This window comes from Phascolarctos cinereus, unplaced genomic scaffold (assembly GCF_003287225.1).
Source record: "Phascolarctos cinereus isolate Bilbo 61053 unplaced genomic scaffold, phaCin_HiC Scaffold_4;HRSCAF=312, whole genome shotgun sequence".
NCBI classification, from domain to species: Eukaryota; Metazoa; Chordata; class Mammalia; order Diprotodontia; family Phascolarctidae; genus Phascolarctos; species Phascolarctos cinereus.
This window is the reverse complement of record NW_027555847.1, coordinates 501,729,724-501,750,122: the sequence shown is the minus strand read 5'-3', so window position 1 is coordinate 501,750,122 and position 20,399 is coordinate 501,729,724. Positions and strand designations below refer to the sequence as shown.

General features: G+C 39.0%; 1 protein-coding gene across 2 annotated transcripts in view; it reads left to right on the top strand.

Moving 5' to 3' along the window:
• The window catches only part of LAMA3 (laminin subunit alpha 3), a 319,129-nt gene that overhangs the window by 110,321 nt on the left and 188,409 nt on the right, over positions 1-20,399 (top strand). Inside the window, exons 11-16 of one of the 2 annotated variants that reach the window (XM_020968691.2) lie at positions 309-374; positions 7,231-7,269; positions 7,448-7,585; positions 9,846-9,980; positions 18,794-18,928; positions 20,040-20,177. In XM_020968691.2, coding sequence (XP_020824350.1) covers positions 309-374; positions 7,231-7,269; positions 7,448-7,585; positions 9,846-9,980; positions 18,794-18,928; positions 20,040-20,177 — 651 coding nt within the window. The remainder of the gene's footprint in view (positions 1-308; positions 375-7,230; positions 7,270-7,447; positions 7,586-9,845; positions 9,981-18,793; positions 18,929-20,039; positions 20,178-20,399) is intronic. The other variant, XM_078153463.1, reaches the window with a different exon arrangement.

The following is a 20,399-nucleotide window of genomic DNA, read 5'->3' as shown; positions in this document are numbered from 1 at the left end:
TTATTTTAAAGTCTGCTGCCAGTGTTCATTCACAGAGGGCAAAATTTAACATGATTGTAGAGGGAAACACCACTGACATTCTTTCTTCTTATCATCAGTTCAGGACTTCCATTAGGTAATATGTGGCTAGTCTGAGTGTAGTTACTGGATGCAGATGAAGAATATTGTATTTCCTTTAAAATGTTATACTATTCAGAGTTTTCACTCATTTAGAGAGAGCGTGCCCCCAGTTTGTCTAAATTAACAAGTTTTTTCTATAATCTCTAATTTCATCTTTCCTTGTATTTTTAATAAATCATTTTTTAAAGGCATTCCTTTTTATCCTGTTTCTACTCCAAGACCAGAAGCTTCTACTGCTGTTGGAGAAATAAAAGGCAAGTAATTCTCCCTTTTGTCTTACCTTTCCTGAAAGTATTAAGTGTGATATGTAATTTATTCAACAAACATTTATTAAGTACCTACTGTGAGCAGAGCACTATACATGCTTAATTATAGTTTCTCTATTTTTTAAACAAGGAAATGGTTTAGGCCTCATATTTGTTATCTATTCACTTGTCCTTTTGCCCTCTCCCTATACTCCCTGCCCCCTCCTTCATTCCTCCAGTTGCCTGCAATAACAACAGGAAGGGGAATTTAATTAGAAGTGAACTAGAGGGGGTGGGGAAGAGTGTAGAAGCTTGTGATAGAGCTGATAAAACAAGAACTTAAGAAAAGAGCTTTCATTTCAAAAAGAACATTGAGTAATGACATTTGTTGAGAAATATGAATGCTAAAATATTTATTTCAATATTTCAGTAATCTGCAGTTTCGTTGATGTTGGAAGATATTCCTTTCACTGGCCATAGACTGCAGACCCTTTACAACTTAGTGGGATGGTCTTCAGGAATTCCTTAGGCCATTTTGGTGATAATTAACCCTGAAAAGATCTAGGCTGTTCCTTGGCAACAGACTTTCAGTCTCTTATAAGTGTAGTTTCCAATGCTTCTGCAGCTTCATAGGACCCAACAAGGTTCATGCTTCAACGTTAGTCTTCAAAAACCCAGTCACCTGTATGACAGAATGAGAAATTGGAAGGCAAAAATATGCATCATAAATCTGAACTTCTTTTGGTTGATTATAATCTCTCTATGGGTCTTAACTTATGGCAATTAACGTAGGGTTCCCATGGGTTAAACAAACCTGAGCATGTCTAGAGGAATTTGACAAAGAGGACTAGGGAGGGGTTTGGAGATCATGCCATGTAAAGATTGATTGTATTTTGTTATGGTATAAAGCTTGTATTTTGTTATGGTATAACTTCAAGTGAAGTGAACACTGCTCATCTACCATACTGTCACTGACTGGTGGAACTGAGAGTGTTAAGACAGAGAAGAGAAGATTTAAGAGACACATGATGGCTCTCTTCAAGCATTTGAAAGTTAGCTAAGTAGAAGAGATATTAGATTTGTTCTCTTTACTAGGGATTCTGATTTTTTTTTTTGAGTCAAAAGATTGTGATCTTTTGGCAGTCTGTTGAAACCTGAGGACCCCTTCTCAGAATAATGTTTTTAAACGCATAAAAGCTGTAAGATTACAAAGGAAGTTAATCATATTGAAATAGTTATCTATTTACCTCTCTCTCTCTTGTTAAAGTCCTCAGACTCTAGGTTAAGAACCCCTGTCTTACACAGAAGTCAGTGACTACAGTAATCTATTATTTGATGAACCCAAAGACCCCAGCTTCTGGGATAAGAACCCACTCTTTGAAAAAACTGCTGGGAAAACTGGAAAAGAGTATGGCAGAAACTAGGTATAGACCCAAATCTCACACCATATACCAAAATAAAGTCAAAATGGATTCATGACTTAGATATAAAGGCTGATACTGTAAGCAAACTGGGAGAACAAGGAATAGTTTACCTATCAGATCTATGGAGAAGAGAAGAATTCATGACCAAACAAGAGATAGAGAACATTACGAAAAGCAAAATGGATTATTTTGATTACATTAAATTGAAAAGTTTTTGCACAAACAAAGCCAATGCAACTAAGATTAGAAGGAAGGTAGAAAATTGGGAAAGAATTTTTACAACCAGTCTCTCTGATAAGGGCATCATTTCTAAAATATATAGAGAATTAAGACAAATTTATAAGAATACAAGCCATTCCCCAATTGAAAGCCATCTACAGTCATATGAAAAAATGCTTTAAATCATTATTGATTAGAGAAATGAAAATCAAAACAACTCTGAGGTGCCATATCACAGCTATCAGATTTACCAACTTGACAAAACAGGAAAATGATAAATGTTGGAGAAGATGTGGGAAAATTGGAACACTAATGCATTGTTGGTGGAATTGTGAAATGATCCAACCATTTTGGAGAACAATTTGGAACTATGCCCAAAGGGCTATAAAAATGTGCATACCCTTTGACCCATCAATAGCACTTCTAGGGCTATATCCCAAAGAGATCATACAGATGGTAAAGGGACCCACGTGTACAAAAATATTCATAGCAGCTCTTTTTGTGGTGGCAAAGAATTGGAAATTGAGAGGATGCCCATCAATTGGGGAATGGCTGAGCAAGCTGTGGTGGTATATGAAGGTAATGGAATACTATTGTGTTATAAGAAATGATGAACAGGCTGACTTCAGAAAAACCTGGAAAGACTTGTATGGTCTGATGCTGAGTGAAGTAAGCAGAACCAAGAGAACTTTATACACAATAACAGCCACGTTGTGCGATGGCTAATATTGATAAACTTAACCCTTCTTAGCATTACAAGGATCTAAGACATCTCCAGAGGCCTTGAGATGGAAAATGCTGTCCACATCCAAAGAAAAAACTATGGAAGTTGAATTACTATCATTTTTTTCCTCTTCTGTTGAGTTTTGTTTCCTCTTTCTGATGGTTCTTTCTATTGGTTTTAATTTTTGTTTACAACTTCACTAATGTGAAAATATGTTTAATAGGAATGTAAATGTATAGCCTATATCAGATTGTGTGCCATCTTGGGAAGGGTGGTGGGGAGGAAGGGGGAGAAAAATTTTAAACTCAAAAGCACATGGAAGTGATTATTGATAAAATAAACTAATAAAATTTAAAAAAAGAAACTTAAAAAAAGAAAAGGAGATGACAATTGGAGATAAATAAGAACCATTTTGAATGGGTTCAGAAAAAGCCACAGAAATGAATAAAAGATAAGAACATGGGACCAAAGGAGAAAGCTTTGAGATTAGAAGAATGATCTGTAGAAGGTTGACTTTTGTATTATGTGATTGTTGGTGGAGTCATCATTAGTGTCAATGGAATTCCAATAAAAATGGTCCTGAGAAGGACATTATCTCATTATAATTCATATATGTGTTCACTGCACTATTGGACAGATGGATAAAACATTTTATTTATTTTTTGTTTTTGTAATTAAATAAAAGTATCGAGATGTAAGCTTCAAAAAAAAAAAGAACCCTTGTCTTAGCTCTAAAAGGTAGAATTGAAATATTGTGTAGAAGTATAGAGAGGGAGATTCTGATTTCATATAAGGAAATGCATCTCAACAATTGAACTGTCTAAAAATAGAATTTGCTGCTTTAGGAGGGAATGATTGGCTGTCATCAGAAGTGTTCAAGTAGAAGTTGCTGTAGGGAATGTTCCCGTTCAGCTATGAGTTGGACCAGATTCCCTCTCAGTTCCCTTCTAAGTCTTAATTTTCTGTGATTTTTTTTTCCCAAGGAGAAAAGGTAGAAAGGAGTGAGTTTTGTAAAGGGAAGAATATTTCAGTAAGGGACATTTTAGGGGAAACATCAACATGAAGGCAAAGAAAAAAATGTCCTATCAAATTCAGAGTATATGATCATCTTAATTCTGACATAGATTAAGAGTGTTAGGAGGCTAGATGTTATTAACTCAGGAAGTTTAAATAAGATTTGGGCTTGGCAGGGAAGCTAGGTGGCGCAGTGGTTAGAGCTCTGGCCATGGAGTCAGGAGGACCTGAGTTCAAATCCAGCCTCAGACACATAACACTTACTAGCTGTGTAACTCTGGGCAAGTCACTCAACCCCGATTGCCTCACCAAAAAAGAAAAAAAAGATTTGAGCTTGGAATCGGGGCCCAAGAGATGACAGAGGTTCAAGAATACCTCAGCATCCCCAAGGCTATATTGACACACTTAAGCGTTTGGCTTTCTAGTTTCACCTTTTAAAAATTTGTTGTGTTGCTGATTAATTCTTTGGTACTTTGGGAGAATATTTATGTGGGAAAAAATGTGACCATGTGAAAAAATGAATGTTTTTTCTATAACTTTTTGAACAGTGAAGTGACATGGTCAGACTCAGACTTTTAGGAGTGGCACTCTGGCAACTCTATGGAAACAAATTGGAGTTATTTTTCCTCCTTCCACCCACTCCCAAGGCAAGTTCACCAGGTCTTGGTGAATGTAATTGGATGTGTTAGAAGTGGGCCTTTGCTTTTATGGAAGGCTTAGGGTCACTAAGGGAGCATCGCAATTTTCCAAAGGCAATCTAGTTCACTCTCCTCCTCCTTTTTAATTCTGGAGCTGTCTTGTTGTCCATTTGTACTGTTTGACCCAGATATACATACTGCTGGATATTCTCTATCTAGGGGGACCTAAAGATCCATTGGTAAAAAGCTTGTATTTTGTTATGATATAACTTTAAGTGAAGTGAACACTGCTCATCTACCAAACTGTCAGTTTCTTCACAATGGCTGGGCTATGCATTTTTTCCTTAGTCATAAGCCTAGTGCTGTTCGTTATTCCCCCACTCCCATCTGTAGCATTTGCCACTTTACCTGAACAACAGGTGTACCCTCCAAGCATCCCCTGGGGGCAAACAGTGTGCAAGAGAGGCTAGTTTTCTGCCTCTTAGCCCCTCTTGTTTCTGCAAACACAAATGTACTCTGCAAGTATTAATGAGCCCTAACTCAGTCTCGTGAAGAGGAGGGAGCCCTGAATATAATTTGCTTCTCCCTTCTTAAACTCTGAAACCACAGCATTGGCACAAACATCAGACATCTCATGCAGCTGATAAGTGGATAATAAAATTAGTTACAGCATCTGTATACTCCTGACTAATCTCTGAGTAGATGCAACACAAGAATTATGCTCTGTTGACTTCAATACTTCAAGGAATCCACAATCTCATTGATGTGGGCACTCCCTCTATCCATGCAGATGGAAACCCATCTAGGCCTCTCCTTTCTGACGCCATTCTGTTTTATGTCCTTTCCTAAATCCCCCATGGAGGTTCTGCCCAATATGGAGATATTTCATGGCATTACGCTCCATTAGTTATTGCAAATGTGGCCTTGGGTCACTTATCATTCCCCCATGACTCGTCCTAGGTAAGCATGCATCTAAACGTATATATATAAGCCGTTTGGTTCTATAAGCATGTTGACCTCCATATGTAGATAGGTCTGGTTGTGTGGTACCTGTGTGACCTCAAGCAAATTGCTTAATGTCTCTAGACCTCAATTCCCTCATCTGTAAAATGAAGGGGTTGAACGAATGACCAACCTCTTTTGGTCTCCTTCACGCTGTCCTGATTGGTGCGAATTTGGCATGTCCAGCTAGTCCCAGCTCCCCAGGATGTGTTTCTCCGTGATCTTCCAGCTATGCAGCCCTCCTGCCACACTTTGCCAATCAGACCTTCAGTTCCTGACTTTGGGACCACACTGTCCTAACTGTTCAGAACCCATTATATCTACACTGCCCCAGGCACTGGGCTGTGCTTTATGGTCACCTTAATGGCATATGACCATGGACAAAAAACTGTGCCCCTCCTTCCATTTTATGCTCTGGGCACAGAAATTAACTTAATACTCCCATTGCTTTGGGGAAGGACATGCCAATCAGAGGCTCTATAGATCAACTCACTGCCCTGTGACTCTAAAGGCAAAAACACCCTTTCTTGGCCTCCATTCCCCTATATAAGTGTTCTATACTTTTTAGAATATATGCTCCTTGAGGACAAGGATGGGCTCTCCTTTTGTATTTATATCCCCAGTGCTTAACACAGTGCCTGGCATGTGGGAAAAGAGCTTAATAAATACTTTTCATTTGCTGATTTCATTCATTTTAACTCTAGATCTGGCAGCTGGATGACACAGTGGATAGAGTGCTATGCCTAAAGTCAGGAAGACATCTTCCTGAGTTCAATTCTGGCTTCAGACACTTACTAGCTGTGTGACCCTGGGCAAGTCACTTAACCCTGCTTGCCTCAGTTTCCTCATCTGTAAAATGAGCTGGAGAAGGAAATGGCAAACCACTCCAGTAACTTTGCCAAGAAAACCCCAAATGGGGTCACAAAGAGCCAGACACAACTGAACAAAATTCTAGATCTATGATCTTATATTCTTTTTGCTTCATCTAACACATTTCCCTGCTTCCCGCTCCTCCTTCTCTCTGGCACATCCTTCAGCAGAATTCCAAAACTGCAGAGGGAGGTTCCTTAAGGGGAGTTCCTTAGGCAGCTAGGATAGATGGAGCGCTGTGCTTGGAGTCTGGTAGACCTGACTTCTAATCTGGACTCTGATATTTGCTAGCTCTGTGATCCATGGGAAGTCACTTAACCTTTGTCTATCTCAATTTCCTCAATTGTAAAAGGGGGATAATGATAACACCTACCTTAGGGTTGTTAAGAAAAGCACTTAGCACAGCTCCTATCTGGCACATAGTAGGTACTTAATAAATGCTTATTCCTCTCCTCCTTCCTCTTCCCCCTAGATGCGCTTTCAGGAGATTTTGTCTGCCCCTCACTAATAGATACCTACCCCTAGCATGCTCCAACATTGTTTTTCCTTTTCCGACCTCCTGGTGAAAGGGCTAAGGGGCAATGAAATGATCAACAAGCTGAGAAACAGAAAAATCTAGATAATCCATCAACTCTATTACCAGCCCCTGAGCAATATAGAGCAATATAGAGTTGACTGTGTCAGTCAACAAACACTGATTAAGACCTTACATTTCTTGTTACTCTTTTGGAGGCATAATCTTGGCTTCATTTGAATATATGCAGATCTGGCAAAGGAGCTCTCAACTATGGTATCCATGGTCTGTAAACAGAAGGTGGGACCTATGGAATGTAATATTTACTGAAGAGAATAGTATTGATATTGGTATTGGCATTCTTGAATACTTTAGAACTGTTTCATTTTTAAAAAATAGTGTTGTGTGTGTGTGTGTGTGTTTGCTTTTAATATATCATAAATTTTTCTTCTGGTTATAGGTGGTTGTCCACCAGGATTCTTTGGACCTCAGTGTCTAGGTAAATTTCTACTTACTTTGGCTCTTAAGGCCTAGGTTTTAAATGCATAGGTATAATGATGCACACTGAGAATGAAAGTGCTCTTACTCCCTTTTTTATTTTCATTTCATTTATTTATTTATTTATTTTATTGATTTATTTTTATTTATTTTTATTTTTTAATTCCATTGCTTTTCAGCTTGTCAGTGCTATGGCATAGGAGCATCACCTGGGGACTGTGACAGGGAGACCGGACAGTGCTTCTGTCAACCTGGATTTCGTGGTTTCTCTTGTGAGGAGTGTGCCGTTGGATATTTCCGCTATCCCTTCTGTCAGAGTAAGCCTCCGTATTCAGGTTGGCCCAGGCAAAGAAGGTGTACGGGAGCTAGCGGTTTATCATGATTTTTAAAAATGATTATTGTGGGAGTGAAAATTATTTACTCTTCCTCATATAGTCAAATCTCAATAACCTAGAAGGTGCTGAGACTGAAGAAGGGGTCTGATTTAGTTGAGTATTCTACTTCCTTTTTGTTTCAGCCTTTGTGGAAAATCTTTTTAAGATGAAGCAGTCTATTTTCTTGATTTAGTAAGTGAAGCGCAGTGAGTATCAGCGAATCTTTCTTTGACAACTGACTGAGGTCTTAGCGTGCCTTAGGGCAATCCAACTGAGTGACAATGGTCATTGTACAGTACTGTGGAAGTAGGAAGTGTAGGAGGTTGAGTTGAATGTGTACAGATTCCGCATATATCCTGTGAATGGTTGGGTTGGGTTTATGTGTGTGTGTGTGTATTTAAGGGTAAATCCCTGGGGAGCGTAAGCAAAACAGAGACCTAAATGAAGACCTAATAATAACATCCTGAAAAATGAGTGAGCCAAAGAACCCATTGTGGAAACAATAACTTTGTGAAGCATTGCACCTCTCAGCTCCAGGCATTCTCTCTGGCTGTCCCCTCGGGCCTGGAGTGCTCTTTCTCTCCTCCCCTAGGACTCTCTTGTCTCCTTTAAGTCCCATCTAAAATCCCACCTTCACGGGAAGCCTCCCCTAAACCCTCTTAATTTCAGTGTGTTCCCTCTGTTAATAATCTGTAGATAGCTCGCTTTGTCTGTATTTGCTTGCATGCTGTCTCCCCCATTAGTCAGGAAGCTCCTTGAGGGCAGAGACTGTCTTTTGCCTCTTTTGTATACTTAGCACAGTACCTGGCATATAGTAGGTGTTTAATTAATGCTTACTAATTAACTGATTGACTAAAAGAAAATTATAATGATGGGAGAACTTAGCAAAATTTTGGCAGCCCTCGGAGGAAAAGTAATATCTCTGAGAAATATATTAACAAAATGGAAAAAGAGAAGATTTATGAACTGAGTATGCAATTAGAACATTAAAAATCAACAAATAAGTCAACCAAAATAAGTAGGAAAAATGACATCTTGGAAATTAGAGGAGAAAGCAATAACAAGAAAAACAAAAAAATATAGAACTGACAAAACTAAAAGCTGGTTCTTTGAAAAGAATGACAAAATTTAGAAATCTTTTAAGTAGGCTGATCAAAAAGAACAGGGAGAAAAATCATATTGCTAATTTTTTTTAAATGAGCAAAAATAAATCCCTGATATTAATCTTCTAATCATTTACCTCTTTCTTCTAAAAATGAAGGCCAGAAAAATTTTAGTCACTTGGGCATCATAGCTAATTAGGTTCTGATTAATTGAGGCTTTATTTTAAGCTTTAATAGCTTAAAACTTCATTTTGATTTTTTTGAACACCTTATAGAAAAAAACCTCATATCTTTTCCCCACTTTTTTATGATTTAATATTTTATTTCCCCCAGTTACATGCAAAAACAATCTTTAACATTTTTTTTGAATTTTGAGTTCCAAATTTTCTACCTCCCTCATCGCCCCCCCCATTGAGAAGGCAAGTGAGTTGATATAAGTTATACATGTACAGTCATGCATAACTATTTTTATGTTAGGCATGTTGTCAAAGAAAACAGACCAAAAAAAAAAAACAAGAAAGATAAAGAAAGCAAAGAAAAAGTATGCTTCAATCTGCATTCACATTCCATCAGTTCTTTCTCTGGAAATGGATAGCATTTTTCATTATAAGTCAGAAGCCTCATATCTTAAAAAAATCAAAAAAAGCAATTTTGAGAAGTTTTTAATAGTATAACATGCATGAGTAGTCCTATCAAAACCATGATTATTGTCCAGTAGTCATCACTGTCCATTCCTGCTCATGGATTTCCTTTCCTCACAAATATAGTCTACCTAATTAGGAAAATTACACTGTGCTAAAAACTGTCAGACAATTTTAGAATTTTATCCACCCTGGTCATTGTTTTACTTGTCATTGGTAATATATTAAAATCCAACCCTGTGTAAAATCACAAAACCCAAGTATAACTTCTTTTGAATATTGTCCCAATAGAACTAACTGCCCACCTATAATGTTGTTTCACTTATCATTATGGTTTTCTTAAATCATTTAACATTAGCTAGAGTACCACTAAGAATACCACTAAAACTTTGGGAGATAAAGAAGCCAATAAGAAAAAAAAATGGAGGTTTCCTCAGAAATGTTCTCCTTTTTCCATAGGATGTGAATGTAATTCAGTCGGTGTTGTCTCTGAAATATGTGATTTCCAGGGGAAGTGTCTTTGCCGCTTTGGAGTTGATGGCCCTAAGTGTGACAGCTGTAGTTCAGGTTTCTACTCTTTTCCTGCTTGTCAGGGTAAGTGTGCAAATCTTTTTGGTGGTTTATTTTATGTCTGTTGAAACAAGCTTCACTTATTATATAGAAATATAACAGATTTTTTTTACTGAGTTGGATTAATCTGGGGTTTAGTTGAATTATTTTAGATTCACAATATTCCTAAGTGATCAGCATCTGGAAACTCCTGGTTCAGGCAGCTGCTGACTTAAGTACCCTTGACTTACCTATACAGGTTCCAGCTAGGCTGCCTTCCCTCTGTCACAGACTCATAGTGTTTAGAGCAGAAAGGGACTTTGGAAATCAAGATTTCATCAAAATGGAAATGAAAGTCTCTAGAAGTTAAGTGAATTTCCCAAATTCATACCTCCAGTTATTGACAGAAGAGGACAAGAACTCAGATATCCTGGCACCTATTTTTTCTTTTCTTCTCAATAGACCCTTACTCTCTACATACTCCTCCCCAATAAGTGCTGAGCCCCCTTTTCTCATCCTGCCCCAGTGCCTGACAACTGCGGTATATGGATTTTATAGTAAATGAATGGGCCATACAATTTTGTACATATGTCCAGAAGGTCCATTCTATGGTAATTACAGCCCCCAAGTAGGAAACAACTGTTTTCTGGTGATAGGACTTAGCATGTTACAGCAATTAATTTTTTTTAATGCTTTAAACTCTCCTTTATTATTTTTTTTAACTTTTTTTCTGGAGGGCAATTAGGGTTGGGTAACTTGCCTAGGGTCATACAGCTAATAAGTGTCTGAGGTTGAATTTGAACTCAGGTCTTTCTGACTCCAGGGCCAGTGCTCTATCCACCGCACCACCTAGCTGTCCCCCAGCAATTAATTTTTTAAAAAAATTTTCTTCCATTTTTATTGATACCTTTTTTACATGACATTCCTTTCTGTATATATCATCTCTCTTCTTCTCCTGAAAGCTATCCCTTGTAAAAAAAAATTGAAAAAGAAAGAGGGGAAAAAGGTGGTTCAGCAGATTTAAACAGCATATTGACCCAGTTGGCCCATATATTTAGTAGTCCACACCCATAGTGTCCTACCTCTGCAAGGAAAGAAAAGAGGCACATTTTCTCCATGCTTCTCCTGGGCCCAGCTTTGTCAATGTAATTGCAGTGCTCCATTTTATTTTATTGTTATTTCTGTTGAGTTTGTTGAACTCATTGTGCATATCATTTGCCTGATTTTGCTTACTTCAGCTTTCTTAGGCTTTTCTGAATTCCTTATACTCATCATTTTTTCATGGCTCAGCATGTCCCATTACATTCATATACCGTAACTTGTTTATCCATCTCCTGCTTGTTGTATTTACTGTGTCCAATTCTTTGTTTACAGGGGAAAAAAGGGTGATAATATTTGTAAAAAAGGGATAATATTTGTAAAATGCTTGGCACAATGCCTGGCACATAGTAGGTACTTAACAAATGCTTGTTCTTTCCTCCCTCTATACTTTTTTAGATAATGATAAATCACTAGTTATGTTTCTATGTGTCTTAATTTTTCGTTACATCATTAGCTGAACAATATAATACTGATGTTTGACTACAGTCCCTTTTTAATCATTTCCATGGAAGCTAAGCCTTTTGGTTCTCAGAAAATCACCGTCTGTACATATATTCTGTGCTAAAAATTAGAAATTGATTTTCATCCCAAATAGCTAAAATAAAATAGTTTTAGTATAGAGTTCCTCCTTTTTAAAAAGAACGTCACTTGGGATGAATGAATGATTTACAGCTTAAAGTTTGTGAAATTCTTTCCTGGAAATTGTATGGGGAAGGGGAGAGGCAGAATAAGCACAATCACGCCTCTAATAAGTCATGACAATGCTGTGGCTGATTATTTTTTTAAGTTGAAGTCAGGATTCTTTAGTCCGAATTTGGTTTCTTGGTTTTCTCTTCGTTACATCTGGTTTCCCAATTTGCGTTCCTCTCCTCTTGCATCTCTGCCAAAGCTGCCTGACTCCACCCTGCTGGATCATATGGGCACAAAGATGGCACACATGCAGCCTGATATCTTGACAGCTGCTCAGAGGGAAGAAGAGAAAGCCAACAAATGGCTGGCCCCTGTTCTGCTGAATGTTTAGCATCGACTTCTCTGGATTTTGTAGTAGTTCAAGGTGGGGAGGAAGAAGAGGGCACCTCTTGGGGGTTTTCTGTGGCTTTCTTGCCCTTTCCACTCCTGAGTGCTCCTCACTCTATCTTCTTCTCTTTGACGATCCACTCACCTACCTGAAGGGGAAGATGGGCAGGAGACAAGGCATAGTCAAGTTCTGGCCTAGGGTGAGGCCAGACGTGGTAGGTGGATATGAAACTCGTTGAATTACCAGACCCCAAAGCTGTCATGAATAATTCAGTGTCAACTTGGAAGGAGATTTTTCAGCGGAGGATCCCAGCATCTGCACTTGGCCCTTCAATGTCCTTTCTTTCAAGGCCTTGGATGAAGATGTAGATGGCACAAATGCTCAACAGATTTGCTGATGACACAAATATAGGAGAGTTAGCTAACCACAGGAAAGTAAGGAGCATTTTAAAAAAGATCTGGGCCGATTAGAACATCTGGACCAAAATGAATATGTAAGATGAAATTTAAGAGGGATGAATGTAAAGTTGGGTTTTTTAAAAATTAACTTCATAAATACAAGAGGAGAGAGGTGTGGCTAAATAACCATTTATCTAAAAAAGAACTGGGTATTTTAGCAGATTGTAAGCTCAGTATGAGTTGACAGTGTGACATGAGCACCAGAAAAAACTAATATGATCTGACTCTCCATTGAGACATCAGGACATTCCAGGAATGCCATGCTTTAATTAGAGCACCCCTGGAGGACGGTGCTCAGCTCTAAGTGCCTCCTTTTAGGACGGACATTGATAAACCGGAGTATGCCCAGAGGAGGGCAGTACAGATTCTTGAGGTGACGCTGTAGAGGATGGTTGAAGGAACTATTAAGGGGCAGGTGGAGGGAGGGTCTGATAGCTCTTGCAAGGTATTTAAGGGGCAGCCAGATGGCACAGTGAATAGAACACCAGACCTAGAGTCAAGAAGATCTGAGTTCAAATCCAGCCTCAAACACTTACTAGCTGTGTGATCCTGTGTAAGTCACTTAACCCTCTTTGCCTCAGTTTCATCATCTGTAAAATGAACTGGAGAAGGAAATGCCAAATCACTCCAGTATCTTTGCCACAAAAACACCAAATGGGGTGATAAAACGTTGAACACAACTGAAATGACTGAACAATAACCCCATGCTTCAGATGCTGCTTTAATGCATATTCATTGATGGGTCAAAAATTTCTGGTTTTAATGCTATCTTTAAAGAGATTTTTAGCCTCAATCCTCAAACTTAGTTTAAGTTTCATACACTGTGAACCCCCTTCCCCCCCCCCCTTCCTTCACTGCAATTTCTTAAGGGTGTGGTGATATACCCTGCAGTTTGTGCCTTCAGGTTTTGAACATTTAGTTCTGGAAGCAATTGAAATAACCAAAAAGTGATGCTTGTTTTTCCTTTCTTATTCAGCCTGTAACTCCTCCACCCTACCCCCACTACACCCCCTCCCCCAACCTGCACCTCTGTAATTATCTTTATCTGTCTGGCCTTTGTGATCTTTTCTGAGGAGGGGGGTGGAGAGAGAATGGTTCAACCCACATAAGTTTTCAATCAGATCGACATGCACTGAACTGCTATATCTGATGGTCCACAAAGTTTTCTCTCCAGGGCAGAGTTCTTATTGCCTTCCTCTTCAGTATTTGTAAAATCCTCCTAATTTTTCCTGCCAACACAGAACCCTAGTTTTATGTTTTATATTAAATCCCTTTAATGCACTCCAGACCTTTCTGAAAGCACAATGGCTTGCTTTTAAAAATCATTTGGTGGTTGACTCAGTAAAGTTTAGATTTTTGTTCTTAAAGGTAGAGGATAAAGAATCTTTTCAAAAGTGATCAAAAAAGTACTTGCAGGTGAAAAACTACATTTGTCCTTGACATTATTGTTCCAGCCTTTCTGAAGATTCATTTGAGTATAACTGGAGGTCAGTGAACCTTGTCAATAGTATTACTAAAAACTGGCTCTGACGTGGAGTCCTTTACAATTAAGTTTCTGTTTCTAGGAGGGTGTTGGGATACATCATTAATTACCTAGCCTGGTTTCTTAATTTTATCCAGGGGCTGCATCCTGGCATGAAGTAATTAGGTGGTCCTCAAGAACAGGACATAATAATTTGGATCAGATGCATAGATTCATTTATTTTGCATGTCCCTACTTGGATAAGCTATCTATTTGGAGGCAACTTTGAAGGGTTTTTTTTCTAATTAAATTTATCAAAATTTATTAAGCACCGAATATTCAGCAGGCATTGTGATTGGTGCTGAGGATAAAAGATAAAAATGGCAAGTACCTATCCTCAGAATGCTTATATTCTATTGGCAGAGGGGAGTAACATTTTTTACACAAATAAGTAAATGAAGGGGCGTTAGGTGGCGCAGTGGATACAGCACCAGCCCTGGATTCAGGAGGACCTGAGTTCAAGTTCGATCTCAGACACATAACACCTACTAGCTGTGTGACCCTGGGCAAGTCACTTAACCTCATTGCCTATCCAAAAAAAACCCACAAAAAAACCCAACAACAAGTAAATGAAAAATATGTGCAAAGCAAATGTAAAGTGATTTAGGAGGGCAGGCAACACTTTATAATTGGAGGGGTTGGGAAAGGCCTCTTATAGAAGGTTGCACTCATGCTGGATTTTGAATCCCTCTCTCACTTAAATGCTGTTTTCTTGCTTGTCATGGCATCGCCTCTCCCTGATATCATGGTTCTCTTCGACAACAAAGAACAAACAGCAGGTCTTGACTAGAGGCAGGTATTGGGGGGGGGGTGAAGAAGGACAGAATTCCTTGGAATGGAAGATGACCTGTATAAAGGCACTGAGGCAGAAGAGAGGGCACTGCCTAGGACAGTTTGGCTGAAATAGGGGTGGGAGGAAGGGAAGGGAAATGAGTCTCCCAAACCAGATTTGGAATGAGGTCATGAAGAGCTTTAAATGCTAAACAGAGGAATTGGTATTTTATCCTTCGGACAATAGTAAATCATTGAAGCTTCCTTAAGTGGGGGAATGATATGGTCAGACCTTTGATTCAGGAATGTCAATTTAGCAACTACACAAATTGGAAAGGGGAGAGACTGCAGACAGGATGGCCCAATAGGCTGCTGTATTGATAATTGATTCAATATGAGCAGATAAGGAAGATGGAAATCAACAAGCATTTGTTAAGTGTTCATAACATTCCAAGTGCTGTAATAAGCTCTGGGGATGTAAGCCTGGGTGACTGAAAGGACGGTTGTGCACTAGAGGGAAACAGGGAAGTTAGGAAGACTGATGGGTATTTTTAAAATTTATTTTTCATGCATTTTTAATATTCTTTTCTTTTTAAATTTTGAGTTCCAAATTCTTTCCCTTCCTTCCACCCCTCCTTCACCCACTGAGAAAGCAAGCAATGTTATATCAGTTATACATGTGAAATCATGTAAAGCATTTCCATATTAGCCATTTTTTAAAAGCAAGAAAAATAAAGTGAGAAAATTATACTTTTATTTGCACTCAGAGTTTATCAGTTTTCTCCCTGGAGGTTGATAGCATTTTTTTCACCATCAGTCTTTTGGACTTGTCTTGGATCATTGTATTGATCAGAGTAGCCAAGTCTTTCACAGTTGATCTTCATAACATTGCTGTTGCTACTTGCAGTGATCTCCTGGTTCTTCTCACTTCACTTTGCATCAGTTCATATAGGTCTTGCCATGTTTTTCTGAAACCACCCCCTTGTCATTTCCCACAGCAAAATACACTCCAACCAATGGGTATTTTGGAGAGATATTGAGATCTACCTTGTTGCCTGGTCTGTTTGACATGCCAATGGGGCATGCAGATAGAGATGACTAGTAGGCAATTGGTGGTACAGGACTGGATCTAAAGAAAGATATGAGGGCTTAAGTTTGTCATTTCTAGATTTTTTTTTTCACTTTTCAATTGCTTCTCATCCATCTACTGAAATTTATCTAGATGATCTGGTTTGGGATATGGAAAATACATGTACGAGTTCTAGCTCTATCACAGACCGTATAACCTTGGACAAATCACTTAATCTCTCTTTGATTGATTTCTTCATCTATAATGATGTATAGATCTATGTCTTTATCTATAAAGGCAAGGTGATCTAATTAAGGTATTTTTACCTTAAATTTTTACTCTCAATTCAATGATCTTATGACCTATATTAGAAGACTTCAGCAAGAGTGAGAAAACTAGTGGGTGAATAAAGAGTTATGGGAAAATTTCAAGGGCTGCAGAATCCTTTCCCCATCTAGGCAGGGACCCTGGACTTCTTTAACATCTAACATCAGCCTTCCATCATGCATTACATAGTGGTGCTGAGATAGTGTGGTAAGACTGGTTAGCCAGTTCCATGCCACTACTAACACATTGCCTAGATGGATTTCTGGTATAAATATTCACTCTCCATTCTAAGAAGTTGTATAAAAGAAGAATCTATAATTCTCTATTTCGTTGTACTTCCAAGCCCCCAGTTAGAGATAGCACTATGGAAAAACATTTAAGTTTTAAGTCTCTCCTCTCCTGGGATGAGATAGTATATGTAAACTACTTGGCAAACCTTATATAAATGCTATATATAGCTATATGCATGCTAGCCTTTTCTAATTCTTCTTCCTCTCCTTCCTCTTCCTCTTCCTCCTCCTCCTCTTCTTCTCCTCCTCCTCCTCCTTCCTCTTGTTTCTTTTAAGAAACAGACTTTCTTCATATTTAGAGGAAAAGTCTTCAGGCTCCAATGGGAGAACTCAAAGGGAGAAATGAAATTCAGAACTACAGCCTTGGAGTCTTTAATGGGGAGAGGGGGGATTGAGGCAGAGCATTTCTTCAATAAAGCATCTGTCCTGACATTCCTCATGCTGATTTGGTTCACATGGCTTTACTCTCCAAATCCTGGCACCTGTTCTAGTGCCTCTGCTTATTCTTCCAGCTCTTCTGGCTTTCCGGGTTCTTCCTTGATTGTTGGCTTTTGCCTGGATTAGTCTTCAGAGCGAGAAAGCTCAGCCCTTGAAGGGTCCATCAGGGTCATGGTAGGTCATTACCTGGCCAATGGCTTTGCTTCTTCCAATTCAATCAAGGGAATCCTGTTCACATTTCATAAAGAGATGAATCTTTCCAGTCAGTTTAGCATTCTTATTAGCAGTCCCTTACCTTCTGTGATTAGATCCTAGGCTTCCTAGTTTGGAGATCCTCTACAGTTGTAATGTAGCTTGGGACACTGGGACACACTCAGATCTGGGAGCTCCCCTTGGTGGCTTTGGGTACAATTAGAAGTGGCCTCTAGTTATGACTATGGCAGTTAGTTCTTCCTGTATCTGTGCTCTCTCAGAGTCTGTCGCAAAACCTGTACAGGTGATTCCTGGCAACAATGCCCCAGACCCCAGGGGGAATGAAACCCTTTGAGGCTGCAGTAGCTGGTGGCTGTGGTATCTTACTTGGGGAAGTTGCTATGGGGATGGGAAACCCAAGGACTACCACTACCAACTCTCCTGACTACCAAGCATTCCCCAAGGAGCTCACTCCCTGACTGTCAGAGACTGGGTGCCTACAAAAGCCATGTCACTGAAACGAAGAGAGTAAATTAGAACAAAAAAGATTGTGTCATTCCTTTGCGGTTCTGCTGGTATCGAGTATTGCAGTTGGAAAGGAAATTAGAGATTATCTAGTCTCCAACCATCTCAAAATCTGGATGAGGAAACTGAGACTCATCTAGAGAGGTGAGGTGACCTGTAACACCACAAAGCTAGTGTGTAGACACTAATGTAGATACTCGTGTAGACAGTGTATGTATAAGTATGGACAAGAAAACGGTTAAGGAGGGGAAATGTAAAGGAGAAATTAAGTCAACAAACATGTATTAATCGCTGTGTGCCAGGCACCTTACTAAATTCTGAGAATAAAAATATGAACAAAATTAAAGATAGTCCCTGCCCTCAAGGATCTAGCTAAATAATTTGTAAAATAATAACATAAATAATAAAATAATTTATAAATAACATATCAAAGGAAGCTAAAAAAGACAGAGGTGGGGAGAGAAGCTGTCCATTCAAGTCATTTGATTGGCCTGGATGCTTTCCTTAAAATGGAGTTCGAGGAGGAACTAACCAGTCAAGCAGAAAGTCATTCAGTTCAATAAGTATTTGTACATTGTGCTGACTCTCTCTGTAGGCAGAATTGGTAGCTTCTTATAGTATAAATTTTTGTTGTTCCCTATTTGAGATTTTCTTGGCAAAGATACTGTTGAGTTTATTATAGGAATATCAAGTTGGAAATGTTCAGCAGGCAATTGATGAAGGGACTGAAGTTCAGACTATACCACACTACTAGTCCAACATAATTTCAGGCTAGTTACTCATAGGAGACAAAGGTTGTATTACCTTCCCTGTAGCCCCTAAATCACCTACTACTCTTAGGACGAAAAACATTTCAAATCAGAAAGCAGGATGTAAACATAGACAGACTGAAAGGAGCCAGGAAAAAACAACAGAGAGATTGGAATTATAAATTGTAATTATAAAAAGTGGAATTATAATTATAAAAAATGTCATGAGGCTTTCAAGGTGATAAAAAGGTAACCAACATTAAACTTTTTTTTTGTTTGTCTGTTTGGAATTTGACAGCTGTTGGTTCATAGTTAAATAAAAATTGAAAAACTGATGCTAGAGCTCTTAGGATTTTTTTAAAGCATTTGTCGTTCACTTCTTTTGTCTTTGCTCCCAGAGTGTAACTGTGACCCACTTGGCTCCCAGGACGGTGCATGTGGACCCAGAGGCCAGTGTCGGTGCTACCCCAATTATGCTGGCCTGAGCTGCAACCAGTGTGCTCCCGAGTACTACAGTTACCCCAGTTGCTTTGGTGAGTAACCAACTCTATTCTTTGACCTAATTTCCTCCGCTCCCAAAGTAGCAGCAACAGCCAAAGAAAATTTGCTGAAAACAATTCACTGCAAGCCTTGGTTCCTGTGGGCAGTCATGGCAGAAGAGTTCTGTCTAATAAACAGTCAAACAAACCCCACTGTAATTATCATCAGAAAGTACATATTGAATGCCTAGCTGTGCATGGTTCTATGCCAGATTCCTCATAAGGAAAACAATCAGACCTGATCTCTGCCTGATAGGATTCTAACAACCCTAAACTTAGAGGTGAGAGAAATTTTGCAACTAGAGGATGCTTTCAAATAAACTGTCTGGAATGTGACTTGAGTTCCAACTCAAAGCCCCAGGTAGTGAGAATACATTTGTAACCACTGAGACCAAAACACTAAACAGTCTGGAACTAAGGGCGGATTTGAAAGCATCAGAAATATGTTTGAAAGTGTTCATTGGAGTTCTGAGTTGCAACAAAGGATAGCATTGATTAGCAATACTAAGGGATCCACTCCTGATAATATGATCTTCCAGCCTTGTGAAGCAATTTCTCCCTTGTCAGATAGTCACTGGATGACATAATCAGATTGCTTACTATGTTGCAATCCAGAATAAAGCTTCTTAACACCATTCCTGTTTGGTGTCACAGAAACTGGTTCAGCTCCAAACATGGGGAGAAAAGAGGAAAGAGAGGAGAGTCAGAAAGTTGACCCTATTAGCCAAATGTGTCTTTATGCGTTAACACAAACAAAGAGCTGACCAGAGCTGGGGGAGAGAAAGGAGGAGACGATATGGATTCCTTTTCAACCCTTGACCAAGCCACCTCTTTCAGCCTGTCTACCACTAAAGGCTTTGAGGAGGGAGGAAAGTAGATTGTAGTCTTTGGAGTGGCTTGTGCCCACTCAGAAATAAATGATTAAAATTAAGTCTCTCAGAGAAGAGCCACTTCCCTTCCTTAAATTATCCCCTTAATCCACCTTCCTCAAGTACTGTAGAAGTAAAGCATTTCCAATGGCACTTTGGGGCTACCTTGCCTAATATAATCACGTTGGATGGTTAAATGCTAGTTATCCCAAGTCTGATGGTGTGCTTCAATCTAGCTTGTCAGTGTTCACCCCTTGGTTCATACCAGACTACATGTGATCCAGTCACTGGGCAATGTGAATGCCGAACGGGGATTACAGGACAGCTATGTGATCAGTGCCTTTCAGGAGCCTCTGATTTCCCCCACTGTCAAGGTAGGCATGCTCAATTCTGGTCAAATGTGTGTATGATTAATTTAATTACTTAACAATAAATTAACTGATTAATTAATGATAATTAATAAAAGAATTCAGTAATAATTCTTTGGAGAAACAGTATGGGGAAAGAGTACTAAACTTGGAGTCACAGGACCTAAGTTTGAATCTTAGGTTTGACCCTTAGTGCGTGTGTGACTTTGGGCAGATCATTTAACCTCA